Source organism: Buceros rhinoceros, unplaced genomic scaffold (genome assembly GCF_000710305.1).
Source record: "Buceros rhinoceros silvestris isolate BGI_N320 unplaced genomic scaffold, ASM71030v1 scaffold12558, whole genome shotgun sequence".
In the NCBI taxonomy this organism is placed as follows: domain Eukaryota; kingdom Metazoa; phylum Chordata; class Aves; order Bucerotiformes; family Bucerotidae; genus Buceros; species Buceros rhinoceros.
In genome coordinates this window covers 168,570-184,516 of record NW_010427559.1, presented here as the reverse complement: position 1 = coordinate 184,516, position 15,947 = coordinate 168,570, and the positions used below count along the sequence as shown (strand labels likewise).

At 42.0% G+C, this 15,947-nt stretch overlaps 1 protein-coding gene across 1 annotated transcript in view; it reads right to left on the bottom strand.

Annotated features, from left to right (window-relative positions):
- LOC104498555 (slit homolog 3 protein-like) overlaps positions 1 to 15,947 on the bottom strand; it is a gene marked incomplete at its 3' end in the record, with an annotated part of 172,351 nt that overhangs the window by 29,661 nt on the left and 126,743 nt on the right. Inside the window, exons 12-15 of the mRNA XM_010141950.1 lie at positions 13,511 to 13,661; positions 12,290 to 12,364; positions 3,447 to 3,590; positions 124 to 267 (exon numbers count right to left, since the gene is read on the bottom strand). Of these exons, the coding sequence (XP_010140252.1) occupies positions 124 to 267; positions 3,447 to 3,590; positions 12,290 to 12,364; positions 13,511 to 13,661 (514 nt within the window). The remainder of the gene's footprint in view (positions 1 to 123; positions 268 to 3,446; positions 3,591 to 12,289; positions 12,365 to 13,510; positions 13,662 to 15,947) is intronic.

The following is a 15,947-nucleotide window of genomic DNA, read 5'->3' as shown; positions in this document are numbered from 1 at the left end:
ATGAGATTTTCCATATACAAAAACCCAAGTGATTTGATTTTGTAACTCAAACATTGCCGCCTTAAAAGGAAAGCGCAGAATGACGGTGTTGTTACGTGCCCATACCTTGCAAAGAGAACTTACATGGTAGACAAGGAGACCAATGTGCTGAAGGCTCCAGGGGTGATGGTGCTGATGTGATTGTCATAGAGAGAAAGAAGCCTCACTGAGCTCAGTCCAGCAAAGGTGTCATTGTTGATACAGCTGATAGAGTTGCTCCTCAGCATCCTGCAGGGATGAAAGCAAGGAATTAGGAACTACTGGGAGGAGGTATAATTTCAGGATAGGAGGTCCTTCATCTAGGGCCTCAAGGGATGCTTTGGCAGGCACTGTATTTTTATTGATCGCACAGCTATAGGAGGGCTAGGTTCACGCAAATGCTGTCTTATCAATTTAAAGCACAGTTGTTCCACAGAACATTAGAGGCTGATGAGAGCTCCACATCTGAAAGTAGTATGTAATTAAAATTATGACTAGTGGCAAATGTCAAATAAAAACCGAAGACTTAATCTGTAAATATTTTAATTAGTAAATATCTGAGCATAAGTGAGGATGTATTTCAGAGATCAGTTGAGAAGGACTGCCAGAAATGCATGGAAACAACAATACTGGCTGCATTACCTCTACCCTATCACGGATGGTTTTTGTAACCCACACAGCAAAAGTATGGAAGGAAATGGCATCCTCCGCAGAAATCAAGGAATAGCTTAGGAAAGATTTCCAGAACTAACACAAGTTCTGAAATGTCATTATAATCCCTAAATGACAAGGCAGAAAGCAATAACCACCCTATAAAATAGTCTTTTCTCAGTGCTTGTACCAGATGAATCAGTGCTGTGTTTTGGAAGGTGCATCTCTCCGAGTTGTTATGGTAACAATGAACTCGACGATAAAGCCCAATTAATCTGAAAGACTCTAGTATCTTGTTTCACTCCGCAGCAAAAAGGGCTCATGTGTATTTGATACATTGCATGCCAACCAACATCTGGGTCTGTAAACATCTCTACACAGTTCTGATATTCCTACTTAGGTAAAAAATCATTCAGTAATTAAGGCATGATACCAAAAAATCCACAAAATATATGTAGCTCATGCTGCTGTTCCAGGGAATTGACCCTCCAGACTGAGGAGGGTTAACTCCTTGGTATCAAATTCATGCCGCGAACAACGGAAATTCAGACTCCCTCAGAAGCTTGGATTTAAATCTCAGATTGGCATCTGCCACTTGGGTGTTTAGATGCTACATCAATAGATACTTGAAAAACGCTGAAGAGAGATGAGGTACGGCTGGATAGAAATTCACAGTGTAGTAAAGCACTCAGAGCCTAAGCCCCGACCATTAGATTGCTTTTGCATTATTGTGCTCCATGTGCAGTTACGATCACAGGCACCACGGTCTCAATAGTTTTGGTATCACAATGGGGGTAAAACTGTGTCAGAAAAGAGTCGCAGGGCACAGAGACGCACACCTGACGCAGGGAGTACTAAGCTGCCTGAAAGCCAGGTCAACTCCACAAGCTCCACAATGAACAGGGTAGTAAATTAGAGAAGTAAGGCCCTTAGTGCCTTAGTAGCAGGAAGGAATGTTTCCTCAGCCCTGCACGTAAAGGATCAGGCAGGAGTACTGCAGGGTGGGTTGACTATTTGGATGCCTATGTATCTTCCACAGCGACTTACTACATTTCAGGAAATGCAGTCTTTTAAAAACTGGACCATAGTCCTGTCCAACGTGGCCTCTTTGCAAAAGATCACAACTTCAATGTTCAAAGAAAGTCAATTAATGGAGAGAAATGTATGTCCCTCAAGCCAAACCCTCCAGCTTCATATCATGGCTCACCGTGCACTGTGTGCCCTTCCTGAAGGAAAACCTATACTTACAGAGCCTCCTATCACGCTGTGCGTATTTAAACTGCTTTATCAGCTAGGGGGAAATGTAGGTCAGGTCAGCAGGATAGCTTGAATGTTAAGCATCTTTTTATTAAAAAAATGCTGAATTTTCTTTAGGAGCACTGCCACAGGCTGCTTTACAGTATAAGAATTCATTTAGTATCTATGGACAGTATTTTCAAGCCCTTAAAGTGCATACATTAAAGAACAGATGGCTGTAACCACAGGAAAAAAAACTGTTAAAGGAACAGCAAAAGAAAAGTTCCCTATTTGTCATTACAGGCCAAAGTCCTTGAAGTGAAACTTGGATTTCTTCTAACACTCGAGTAAGGCCTGAGGTAATTGTGCCATGATACTCTGTGACATAAGGAGCATTTGTTGCTAATGAATAAATTGCATATTTTAAACTGCATTTTGATTCCTAGAGTCTATTTACTGACAGCATCCGCCTTGTCAAGTGTTTTCCTTCCACACCAGGGCAGACTATGCAAGAGAAGTGTTTTTCACATACAGATCACACGCATTGTCTGCCATGACTCTCTGCTGTCACCAGAAGCCTAGTCCCTGACTGCTGCTCAGGATGATGGATGGGGTGGATTAGACACCATCTTGAAATCTTGTCTGTGATCCTTCTTCCAACATAACTTTTAACATGAACATAAATTAGGGCTAGGTACTATGCGTTTATCATGCGTTCATTCTCAGAAATAAATTATAAAGCTCGTCTAAGTACAAAAGTAATACCAAACAGATTTCTTACGCACTTGGGCTCTATGTCTCCTTCACACTCCCCCCAACCACAGCCACATTAACGCTACATCCCCACACGATTTCTACAGTACTTGGTGTGGGCGAGAAAGAGCATGCTGCGGCTAGTCCAAAGCCTTGTCTGTGCTTGTGGGCTACTACACCTGGCGCAGAGTGAGCGGCCAGCTACCTTCTGGAGCACGACCTGTAAAAGTTCGGTTATGCCTGACTTAAAGTTGCTTTGCTACACCTCTTCTGGTGGCAGCAACAACTTGAGTCTATCTTCTCTCCCTACCCACTGATTTCACAGAGTTCATACGATATTAAAAAAAAAAAAAACACCAAAACCCCAAAATCTTCTAGGCTCCCAGCCTGCTCTGAGGTTTGGTTTAAGCATTCCCATTTGGGTGGAGGCAGAGTGAGAGGATGGAATAATAGACAGCAAATATGTTCCTAAATGCCTTCTTTCCACAGGAAATAATAAATTCATAAAAGTATTAAACGATTAAAAGCACCCAAATTTGACCCATGACAGGGTCACCATCATGTTATTCCTGAAATTAGTGAAATTTTTTTTTCCTCCCCTCTCCCCCCCCGCCCCAGAAATAGCAGATAAATCTCTCAGGAAAAGAAACGCATTGAAGATTTCCTGACAGTGATACAAGACCCTGCCTCAGAGCTTGTTGTCGAGTAACAGGTATTTCATCAGGCTGAACTTGAGCATCCCCACTCAACTTAGAGAGCAACAGAGAAAGACAGGTCTTTGCACTTACAACGTCTTCAGCCCCGTGAGGCCTCTGAACATTCGTCCATGCACTGACTCCAGTTGGTTCTCCGTCAGAATCAGTTCCTGCACTCCTGAAGCTCCATCAAATGCGCCCTCGCGGATCTCCTTGATCTTATTGTTGCTTAGGTTTCTGGAAGAACACAACCAGTCACAGTAAGAAATTCATCAGTGTTTTATTCCAAACGTGTAATCACACTGGAAGGAGGAAGTAGGAAGAATACGTGCCCTCTACTGGTTTTCTAGAGAGACGCTGATTCAGCACGGAGAGCACACAAAAGTTCAGAAGAATTCCTCCTGCACTTACAAATGGCTCGTCTTCATTCATCAAACCCACAATTGTATCAGATACATCTGATATAATACATCTGATGGCCTTTCCTGGTTTTAAACTCAACACTGTGTGACTGCATGTATCTGTAAAAATCTTCACGTGTGCACTCAGGAATTCCCAGGCACCTACATTTGACACCGTCACTCAAAATGAAACGAGTATCACTTAATTCTCAATTCACAACCACTGCAATTTTTTCTGCATTATTTTCTAAATATTTACTCTGCCTATACAGTCTCAAGATGTTTGCTTATAGATCAACATTGGAAAACCTCATCTACAAAGTCAAATGAAGTTCTGCAAAATTAATCTCTTGAATATTTCATATTTGTGAAAAACTCAGTGAATAGAAAACTTCTGAACGATAAAATGCCATTAGAAATGCTTAAAAATAAATGGCATTTAATTATTTAAAACATTTCTATAAAAGGCCTTAAGCACATTAAAACCTTGGGCCTGAGCCCTTTAAGTATCTCCTATGATGCTCTGTATAGATTATGATGAATAATCCGATTTGTTTAGGTTTATGACAGGAAACACTGTTCTTTGTTTTATTGTCTACAACAAAAAAGAGAAAGTAAAAGATGTGCGCTTGCTCCCAAGAAGATGCCAAACTCCAACACTATTACTCATAACTTATTGCAGAAATGATCCCAGGACACACACAGCATGAGTAATAGCTTCAAAATCCAATTCCAGGTGATAGAAACCAAGTGATAAGGTACCAGATTAACACCTGGGCTGCTCTGCTCAGAGGACCAGGCGATCTTGTTGGGATAAAAGTTGACAGAAGACATGGCAACAGGACAGCTTGGTCTCAGACAGAAATAATGTGGGTCCTGCTCTTTGCAGAAGTCATCACTTAATAAAATAAAAAAAAAGTTGAGTCTTGGAGATAGGTTTCATGTGGGAAACTTGAGTCCGCTGGTTTATGTCTGCTGAACAACTGTCAGATAATGGGCCCTACAGCATGTGGCCCATCACCTCTAGTGCATTCTGTGATCGGAAAAATAGGAGTATACCAGCAACCAGCCAAAAATAACAGAAAAACATACAGAAATACTTACACGCAGATTTTGCTGTCCAGAAGTTTAGTACGTTGTGCTAACTCTCACATGGAGAGTTTATGCTCAGTGTCAAAGCAAGGCAAGGAAGGATATTCTGACATATGCCTTTAATTTCAGGGCTCAGCTATTTCACTAATGGAAATGTTTATAGCTCAGCATCTCTTTTGAAAGCTGGCATAAATAAATGCTCCCAGTGATCCCTTTCCTGGCAAAGATCATGCCATGATGCATATTTGCACAAAAATAAATGAATAAATAAGTAAATGCTTGTGGTGGGAACCGAGGGGGAGTTGTTACTATACATAAAGACTTTGCCTTGCAATTCACAGATTGCAAACTGACCTCTACTTGTAGTTACAAAGTTTTGTTAGTTCTTACCATCGGAACGGTATTTAGTCACACATACTAAAACGTGGGCGCAATTTTAACGGGTGATTAGATACTCAAGGCAAAAAAAAGAGCAAATAGTGGAGAAAAAGGCTCGCTATAATCTGCAAAGGAATTGGCACCTTTAAACAACCCAAACCATCTGAATTTCAATTGCTGCCAAAGAACTTCTGTAGACAGAGAACTTCACTCATTTGATGTCATCATGCCTGATCATTTCAACACCACAAAGTTATCCAGAAATATGCTAACAGTCTCAGAAGCGGCCAATTATCTATGTCTTTCCCATGCAAAAGATTTGACAATCCAAGATTAAATGCTATGGAGAAATCAAAATTGTAAGGCAGAGAAAAGACAAGCTCTACAATAATAAATAGGTAAAGATGACGCTGCCCTGCTCTCCTGCCTGGAGTATTGTCAAAGCAGATGTTCAACCAACTGGAGTTCTTTATTTCCTGACTTACAGCTTCCCATATCAGAACGCAACAACAATGAAAAAAAGGTAGATGACAGCGCTCATTCACTAAAAAAAGTTAAAATGTAGCCTCCTTAAAGCCTGACCTTCTAGAATAATAAACATGAGAAATCACGTACTTTTCAGTCTACAGTTACCAGCAAAAATAATCAGCTGACACAAACCTTGAAAAACAACAGCGGTGAAACTTTCACCTGCTCTGCAACTCAGAGCACTCTAGTCCGTCCTTCTCAGCACTAAAAGAATCTTTCACATATGATTGGAGCACTTGACAAGGAATTTTATTTTCCATTGGAAAAATAAACTTCTGACGGACTTTGCCACAAACTCCCATTTAGAGAAAAGCCCCATCCTCTTGCAACGCTAAGCTGCTGCGAGAAATTCTTCTTGATATACTGGAAGGCAGTGGAAAAGGAGTGGTGAGTGTTTCCCAAGACACCTGTGCTCTCCGGAAGGACCCAGACGGGAACCTACTGTCAGCCTGGTCACCCAGGAAAGGTCACTGTTTCCATACGGACACCCTGATTTACCCTGGCGGTAACATGTAATCCTATTTCCAAGACGTCTTATTTTGGGCAAGAGGTCAAAAGAAATCTTCAGAAAGCCTGGATTTACTGTATGCGGGGCTGGGAACAGGAAACGAACAGAGCAAAGAAGCTACCTATGTGACATTGTTCACACAGCTCACTTTTCGGTCAGATTGTATTTACTTTATGACTCAAATTGGTAATAATATCATTTCTGTTGATCCGATAACTCCAGCAGAACAAGCTGGACTCTGTTCAGACTGAAGAGCATCATTCACTCCTGCTGTACCTGCCGGGCTCTTCAGCATGCTACAACCGCTGTGTTACCAACACACCTTCCTGCAAGAACAGCGGTCCAAGCGCAGTCCACCCGCAAAGGCTCTGCTTGCACTCGCCTCGAACCTTCCAGGTTTACCATGTTAACAGGCTGATCCGAGTGGGCTTTTCCCTAGAATATTTCTGTCCATGGTGATGCGTTTGGAATTTTTACATGTACGTCTAGCAGGAAAACCCCAGTGCTATTGCGTTCTTCTGGAGGATGCCGAGAAGGTTCTACAGCTTTTACCAACAGGCTGGTAGACAGGCTTTTACAGAGCGAGTTCTCAGAAGCAGACTGGCACTCAAGTCTTAAACTCTACAGACAGACAGCGAAGTACACCCAGTGACACTCCTGCATTCACTGACAGAACAGACTGACACCCTCACTGGAAACTAGGGAGGCACATGGTGAGCCCAAATGCCGTGTACCACAACAGTCTCCACAACATCATTTCCAGAAAATAAAGTCTGTTTCTGAGTAACAAGTGACAGACGTCTACAACCTCAATTGCCATGGCAAAATTAATGCTTAGGGGACGGAACAGCAGATAACAGCTGTTTCCAAGGACACAAACTACTCTTACCTTCCCCAGAAACCTGAGATTCTGTCTGTGAAACAGACTTTGAGTCTGCAAACTTTATCAGGGTTCAATTTTATTTTACATGTAAAATTTGTTATACCCTGGGCTAAGTTGCCATACAATTCAACACAGGAGAAATATTTACAAATTAAGCCTCCAAAGGCAATATATACTAGAGGTGGGGTTGGCAACACCAGCTATTGCCTGACACAACCCGATGCTTCCTATTTAAGACCGTATTTTATGTTCATTTTGTAATTTCAGCAAGATTTAACAGAATGAACTGTTAGATGTCGATTTTTTCTTGGCAGAAACAGCTCCTGGGACCTCAGTGGAAATGACCGGTCCCTCTGATTTCCCACGGACAAGCTCTGGAGCTGACATCTGGGAACTGCAGCCTCTCCCTATGGGTCAGCATCCCATGTCAGCAAGCAAGTGCATCTCCGTGCTCCCACTGAGTTAGGTACCCAGCGGGGTTTGGAGCTTGAACCACCTGCCTGCTCTGGCCAGAAGACCCTTCCAGGCTCCCACTGCCATGGGAGTCCCCAAGACCAGAGGGTTTTGGGGTTTTTTTGATTTAACAACTTGAGATAGTCCCAGGGAGTCACGGGGACTTCCATGACTTGGGAATCGTGCATCATGCTGGATTCGGTATTTGCTGTGAGCAAGGAACGGCTCCCTCCCACAAAAGTCAAAAGCCTTACCTCTGTGAAGGGTGGTGCAGCCACTCACACCAGCCTGATGGTGTTGAGTGAGATCTACCACTAGGAACATACTCCTCTTTGCAGGGCAGAAACTGCTGGCTGCCCGGGCTGGGAGGTGGCAGGTCCTGGAGCCTCTCTCTCTCACAGGCATAGGATACCCCCAAAACCCCAAGTTGTGGAGCTGCTCCCACACCTACGGAGCTCAGAAACACCCCCTTGTAGTTTTCCTGCACTTAAAGCAGATTCAGACTGCGCTTTTCCAAGCATCCTGCAAAATACTAGCACCACAGCTCTCGGAGCCTGGAAGTCACTGGGATGTGACTTCAGCTTTCAGAGCCAAGTCATCCCTTTACACTTGTGGGATCAGGGGAAGTAATACGGAACGCAAGGAAAGAACACAGAGTTCAGGGCATCTTCCAAAACTCACCAGAGAACCCAGTAAATTATTTCTAGACTGGGTTAGATCTGTCTACAGGAATCTACATCAACCTGTTTATTCTACTGTAAAGAACATTAAACTCCGAGATGGATTAAAATTTAGGTTATGAAAGTAGCATCAGGTCTATAAGATTTTGCAGCTAATTAAAGAAGGTTTTTGGTTTTTTTTTTTTTAAAGGCACACACAGACATGTTAACCTTTTAAAAACCAGCCGGGTAATCTCAGCAATTTAATTCCTAAATAAAATGTGGCATAACTTTGCATTATGGATCCGTGACCTTTAAATTTCTGTATCGAGAATTCAATTTCATTTTGCATTAAAACAAATTAAATGCCGAGCTGACATATCATACAATAAGATTCAGCTTAGGAGGAATATTTAGAGAAAAATTACACCCCAAAAGCTAATTATGTATTAGAGGCAGGGTTGGCAGTACCACCTATTGCAACGGAGGTCTGACACTTTTTTTTTTTTTAATGCTTACTTTATAACATTGGTGAGATTTAAAAGAATGAACTGTCAGATGTCCTCCTCATCTTTAGAGGGAGATACTTTCTAGTTTTATTTTTCTTTTTTAAACAAAAGAAGGATGTTCATCTATTCTAAGAAATAAAATAACTAAAATAGCATTTTCCTCACGTCTCTGAAGTTTGATAACGTGTTTGTGAAAACCCCCAAGTGCTCAAATTTTGATTTCGAATCTGTTAACTGGTAACTACCATGTAAGTGTTTTATTCAGAGGATACATCTCCCCTGTGAAAATCTGATAGGATTTGGCTGAACTCTTAGTCTTTAACAAAGAGATTTAAGATTCCTACCACAATCCAAGGAGAGTGTGAGACATTTTTTTGCATAAATTTAATTTTAGGAGCTAATTTTATAGAGACTTTTTTTCAGTTCAGATTCTTCTTCCCATGACATCTTTCAATGTCTCTCAAGACAGTGCATGACACTGAGCTAAAGGCTGTGCAAAGTTTGGGACTAGGCACATTTCTCTATCCAAGTATCTACTCGACGAATCCCAGGCAGTATTAAGCAGTAATGACCATGGCTGGATAGGGAGGGGGCGCCCAGAGACGTCTGTGAAGGCTGTAAGTGCAGCTCCAGGTGATGCAGTGGAGTAACTGTGAGGGACAGGAAGGGAACCTGACTGAAAAGAGTAGGAGTTTTGTCAGTGGCTGGCAAGAGGTAAAGCAAAGAGGGACAGGACACCAGCCTTACACTGAGGCAAAACACGGTGAGAACAGAAACCGCACTGACTCAGGAGATGAGGAACCTGGCAAGGGATTGGGACAAGAGTCCAACCGAAAATTATCGTATGAATTGATAATTACAGACTATTTTCACATATGCACTCTGGAGCAACCCTGAAATGTCAATGCCAAATCTCTATTGGAATCTTATTAGCAAACCCAAGAGACTGTGACAGGACACAGCGCACGTGCAGACCTGGCTAACTGACAGAGCTGGAGTGACAAAAGAACAAAACAAACGTCAGTGCTCACCTAGAATGGAAATAAAATCTGACTCCTCCTTAAGATCCAATTTGCAGACCACCTCAAAGCGGTCACGTTATTAACCAAAGCTACACTTAAGCATAAGGTAAGACGAGGTGGCACCAAGACGAAACACCCCTCAAGAGGAAGGAGGAGCTAATTCCTCTCTCTCTGGAATGATGCTGGAGCTTTACCAGCCACAGTGGAACCGCAGTACTCGAAGGGAAGTGAAGGTCAATCAGAGGGCAATCACCCAACTGCCCATTCAGCTACCAAGATTTCAGGCACTCAGATTCATTTCAGAAGAGAGAGAGTTAAAAAGATTAAATAATGAAACAAAGAAAAAGGTGATGTAGGCTAATGGTCTGCTCCTGCAAAGCTCTGAACTGTTTTCTTAAACCTAGGAAGCAATTTCCAGATTCCTCCACCTGCTGTTTAACACTTGAACAGACAAGGAATATGAGACAGAGTCAAAATTGCCAATCAAACAACAGTAAAATCTCTTGTCCCTTACACACACTGAAAAATGGGGGTCTGATCAACACTCTTCCTCCTTAATTTAACAGCAGCAGTAGGCAGTAAAAGTTAGTGACGAGCACAGGCATCCCATTCCCGCAGAGCTGCTGCACCGACTGTGGCATCCCGACCACCGGGATTTCCCTGCACTTCCCTTCTTGCCTGACGGAGAGAGGCCTATTATTAGCAGAAGGATACTTCGTATAGGCCGAACAATAACACAGAACGAAAGGGGGGTATGTGTGTTTGCTTGTTCGTTTTTTCCGGGTAACCCCTTCCCTTCACAGAATGGCAAGAGGAGAATTAGGAAAAACCCATCTAATCTGACTTTACACAGATCAGGCTACTGCGTAAGGTTATGGCTGAAATAGTTATTGCTCTACTTATACTAAAAAACACCTTTTCCAGAAAATCCCTTTATTCAAATTGAGATACTTCTTTACAACATCAGGTAGAACAAAAAAAATTACCTCAACTACAAAGATCTCTTAGAGAGCCTCTGCTTGGAGGCTGCCACTAAAAATCCATATGAGAGATGCTTACGAGGTGTAAGGCACAACTTCTTTTTGCCGTCTGTTTGAACTCACCTGCACACCTCAGTTCTCACCGCCTACCAAGGACAGGGCAGAAGGATGTTCTGTTTCACAGGAAACAAACTGCTAAAACACCTCTCTTAACTGCTCGATGCTGCGTTCATGCATAACAAGACGGCCCTGCGGAGCAGCCCTCCCACCTGGTGATCGATGGGGACAGGAAGGACAGCACCATAACTTGCCTAGGGTAAGTTTTAAATAAATTGAAAGAAATTATGCCAGCTATCACACCTCTCTAGTTTTCAAAACATAAATCCTGAAGGTCTGATGACAGATGCTTTCCAATTTGCGTGTACTTTGATATACCATGCATTTTTCATTGCCATTAACTATCTACTTACACAGGCAACGGAGCACTTCAACAACGTCAACACTGTTTTCTCAGTACTCTGTAGCTACATCTTACAGATCATTCATAAACACGAGGCTAACGTATAGGATTAATTCCCCAAGGCTGGTGGCCTCTAACTGGCACAAATACAGCCCCCGCTCCCAAACCTGCAGTACTGCATCTGAAACTCTTGCAGAAATAAAACTGAAATAAGAATCCCACCGCAGTTTTCTCCAAATCCCCGAGATCTTACATGGATTCCAACAGCTAGGAAGCTCCAGATGGCAGAAACCACGTGAAATGAATGCAGAACAAAAAGCCTGGTTGGTTGGTTTCCCTAAATTATCTGGAGACTAGCAATAAAATCTGACTAAAAGCAAGCTGTTAGGTCAGGCATTAGCAATGGTGCCATAGAGTTAAAACTTGAAATGAAGCTCCAGAAAGACCCATCCAGAAGACTATGCAGGGGTATCTCATATATGATCCTCTTTCCAAAACACAGCTCTTACTAAATGTATACACTGGCCAGTGCCAGGACTCGGGCTGTTAACAGAATTATACAGATACTTGAATGGCTGATCTCTAAATTAGCTAATTGATTCTCCTCTCTGAAACAATAATGATCAAAAGAAGCTGCCATCATCTGTATCTTGTAACACTACTTTCCTCTGACTATTTGTAACGTTAGTTGGAGTCACACGGTGCATTCAAAAGACAAAGGCAAAATGTTGAACTTCTCAGCCCTCTCTAACAATAAGCACACATTTCAGTAAATTCGGGGAGAGAATTCCCTTCAGTCTCCATGAGTCAAAGACTTGAAGAAACAAAGCCTAAGGAATACTCTGATGTCAACGCCGGGATCTCCATCTGTGACTGTGTTTAACTGGGCCTGTCCATCTAACAGGCAAACCATTCAGCTTCCTTAAATTCACATTTAAAAAGCAATTTCTGCTACTAGTTTGTATAATTTAGTGGTACTAAACTATACAAAAAAATCATCTCTTCCTCCTTCCTTCTAATCCAAGACAGCATGTATTCTAACAAGCAAGCGAATCAAACTTACATTTTCCTGAGGTTGGGCAATTTCTTGAAGAGTCCAATAGCTTCCAACACAGAAATATCATTGTCATTCAGACGCCTGATAGGAACAAACAGAGAGACATTTAGTACTTCACAGATGTCTATAGAATACCTCTGTGACATACAGGGCTGCTGCGTGAGAACTGCCCTTTGTGAAGCAAGACACTCTCTGCCATCTCTCAGACTCCTAGAGCGAAGAGAGCTGAGCTCTGCGGGAAGGGAACACAGAAGGGTGTCTAACGTGAAAGCCTGGCAGGCTTGTAAGGGTGTAATGCCAAAGGACGGGGTCAGAATGCTGCCCTCTTCCAGCACACAGGACAAGGGATTACCAACGGCAACCATTCCAGAGCCTTCTCTGCCCGGCTAAAGCTCCCTCATGCATCCTGCTACAGAAGACATGCAACTGAAGACGTGGTCCATGCAAACAGGATCTGATTTCAGGTCCTTTCTCATCAAACTCTACTGGGTCTTCAAAACTAAGGCAAAGGCCACTCTCTGGGCAGGCTTTCTCCTGCAATGCAAAATGCTTCCTCCGAGTACAAGTAGCTCCATTTTTCTACACAGAGAATTTGTTGTGTTTCTGGATGTGTGTCTCATACTTTTCTATCTTCAACAATTTTTAGAGGGCTTTAAACACAATAACTGAAGTACTAATGAAAAGAATACTAACACAAAAAGAGAACTGTGTTTGAAGGGGCTGTGACTATAGCAAAGGAACCAGATTCTTCAGTTACTAAGTAATAAACATGTTTTCTCACGCTCATTTTAGCAGTATATTATGTTTATGCTTCTGGAGAATCTCTGAAAGCAAATCAATTTCATAAAATCACTTTGAGTTTAACAATACTTTAGTTTTAGAGGGAGCCATTTCACCCAAGTAGCAAGCACTGCTGAGATGGAATCAGTTCCTGATCACAGATTGAACCCAAAGGGGACCCCAAAAGGGACAAAGGACTCAGAGTAGAGCAGAAGGACCCATACAGCAGGTCAGTGCTTCAAGAAGCCACACCGAGGCAGCTGACGCACAGGGCCATGGCTCCTTTCTCATCCTCACAGCTGCCATGAATGCTAAGGAGATAAGACGGTTGTGGTGCTCCTTTGAAATAAAATTACCTTCCCCTTTTTCACAGGGAGATTAAAGAGAAAGCTCCCTTTAACAGCCTTTAAAACCTCAGAAAACCAACATGCCCCGCAGAGCACTTACAGGTCAGTCGTATATTCAGGGAGGTGACTGGGTAATCGGGTGAGTTTTTGGTTAGAGCAGTCTACAATCGTTCCCTCGCAGCGACACTTCTCAGGACAGACAAGGTCCATGAAACACTTCCCAGTGAATTTACTTCTGTAATCCTCTGACCCTGCAATAAAAGGAAAATATGTTCCAGCAAACAGTTCTTGGTAACTGCAGCAATCAGAGATTTTAGGGAATCTATTCTCAACACCGCCTCCTGTCAGCTCCCAGCTCCTGCACACGATTTTAATACTTGCCAAAGGTTTTTGTTCCACAATTTTTCAGATTACTCCCCAAATTAATTCTCTGTCTAACAAGCCAACCTGTTAAGGTATTTTTTTGAAGCACTTCTATTTAGCTCTTTGGGTCTGCTTCAGGCGAGCTCCAGCAAAGTCACTTTTTCCTATTTGGAATTTAGTCCAGCAACAAGGAAAAAGGATCTCATAAAAGCAGGAGCTATTTTGGTGCATTCTAATGACAAAGGATTTTTTAAAGATGTCATTAAAAGGCCCAAAATTCTCCAACCTCAGTTATTAGAGTTAATTTTGAGAACAATCTTTTATGAGAGAACCTCGTCAATTTTCCAACAATTAGATACCTTTATTAACTATGTTAAACAGCAATGGAAAGTAATAGCAGCTTAAATCATTTTCATTTTAATTAAGGAACGGGTAGGCCATGCTTAGCGAGAAGCACTCCCTAATGTACCGTTACACTGTGATTGCCAGAGCTCTTTGACTAGGTTTTTGACCCGTTCTAATGAAATGCTTTTCCAATTAGACTCAGTGAACTAATCTGTCCTTTTCGGGTTTGGTTTTCTATTTTAATAACAGCCGGTTGGAAACTTGATCTCAGTGCTTCAAGGAACCACGAGTATTAATAAACGTGTATGTAATCACAGCGTTGCCAAGACCCTGCTATGCAATACCTGCCCACTCACTTCATATTTCATAACGGAAGCACCAGAACTGTCCCGGGAACCCTGTGTAGCGCCCAGGGATCAGAACTACCACCAAGCATTTCTTTAGCTTTTCCAGAGTTGTACAAGTCAATTGCAAGGAATGATCTGGTCAAGTTCAGTTTTTAGGAACCTGAAAACATCAATAAAAACTTAAACCCGAGCTGAAATTTGTTTTTAGAGACTTGATGACAATCATCACCTGCTTCCCCTTCCCAGACAGATAAATACACCACTGCTCATTTTATGACCGCGTACTATTTTCTGTAAGAAAAAAGAAGTCACATAAACCCATTAATATTTTACTTCATATTACACATCACCTCCACAGGCTGACGCAGTGAAAGCAAACATTTCTGGGGCAATCTCACATTTGATTCCACAGACACACCTGGGTTTAGTTTTGTAATTCCAAACTAGGTTATGAGAAACATCACAATCAGCTTTGCACGTGATGCTTCAGCGGTGCTAAACATTTTGCAGGTTATCACGCTTATTGTAAATTATACATGTGAAGTGAGACTTTGCTACTGTTTTTCAGCATGGTAGTGCAGCATCTAAAACCTTTCCCCACGCCACCATCATCTAAACACTTATCCTTTCAAAAAACCCATCAAATTTCCAGTCTTAAAAATCCCAGGCTTGGTAGTCAAGCTGAAATGTCAGATGATGACCATATTAGGGCTTGATTACAAGATGTACTAGGAGACAGTACATTTGGGTGCTTATGATTCCTTGGAAATAATGCCAAAGACGAACAGTTATGAGGAACAGAGTTTAGTAAAACTGTTACAATTACAGCACACTCAGAAAAAAAACACCAAAACTTTACAGTGATCAGGAAGTGTCTTGGAAATCCCCAAATTAACCCTTGAAGAAGCAATTCTGATTTTCATTGTAAAAACTTTCTTTGGAAGAACAAGCACAAACATCATGAAGTTATACAGGGTAAAAGTTTATTATATTTATTAAAATTTATTAAGTATGGTTTTAATCTACTAATGGATACAAGCTTTATCTTCCTATGGGAATAAAGAAGGATGGGAAAGTCAGTGGAATGCTTTATGAAGGAGAAAAAGGATATATAACATTAGACAGTGAAAATCATTCTTGGCTTTCTCTCAAACTTTCTAGCAAAGTAAATGAAGAATATTTACCACTTTTTGACTTAGCAGTCTCACTCTCTCGATGGCAAACAACTTCCCACGCTGCATCAGCTCTAAGAAGTTGATCTTGCCTGGGCATCTGTCCACTGCCTCCATGCTTGCAACAGGAGAAAGCCCTCTGAGCTCAGCAGGAGAGGAAGGGAGCAAGTATCACCTTTCTCTCTCTCTTTTTCATTTTTTTTTCTTCTAAAGGAATTTAAGTAAGAGTCAGCCAGGTAAGCGCGGAGCCAGGAGTGATCAATAGCACGTATAAGCTCAGCAAGTACTCAGTCATCCGTTATGCTGTGAG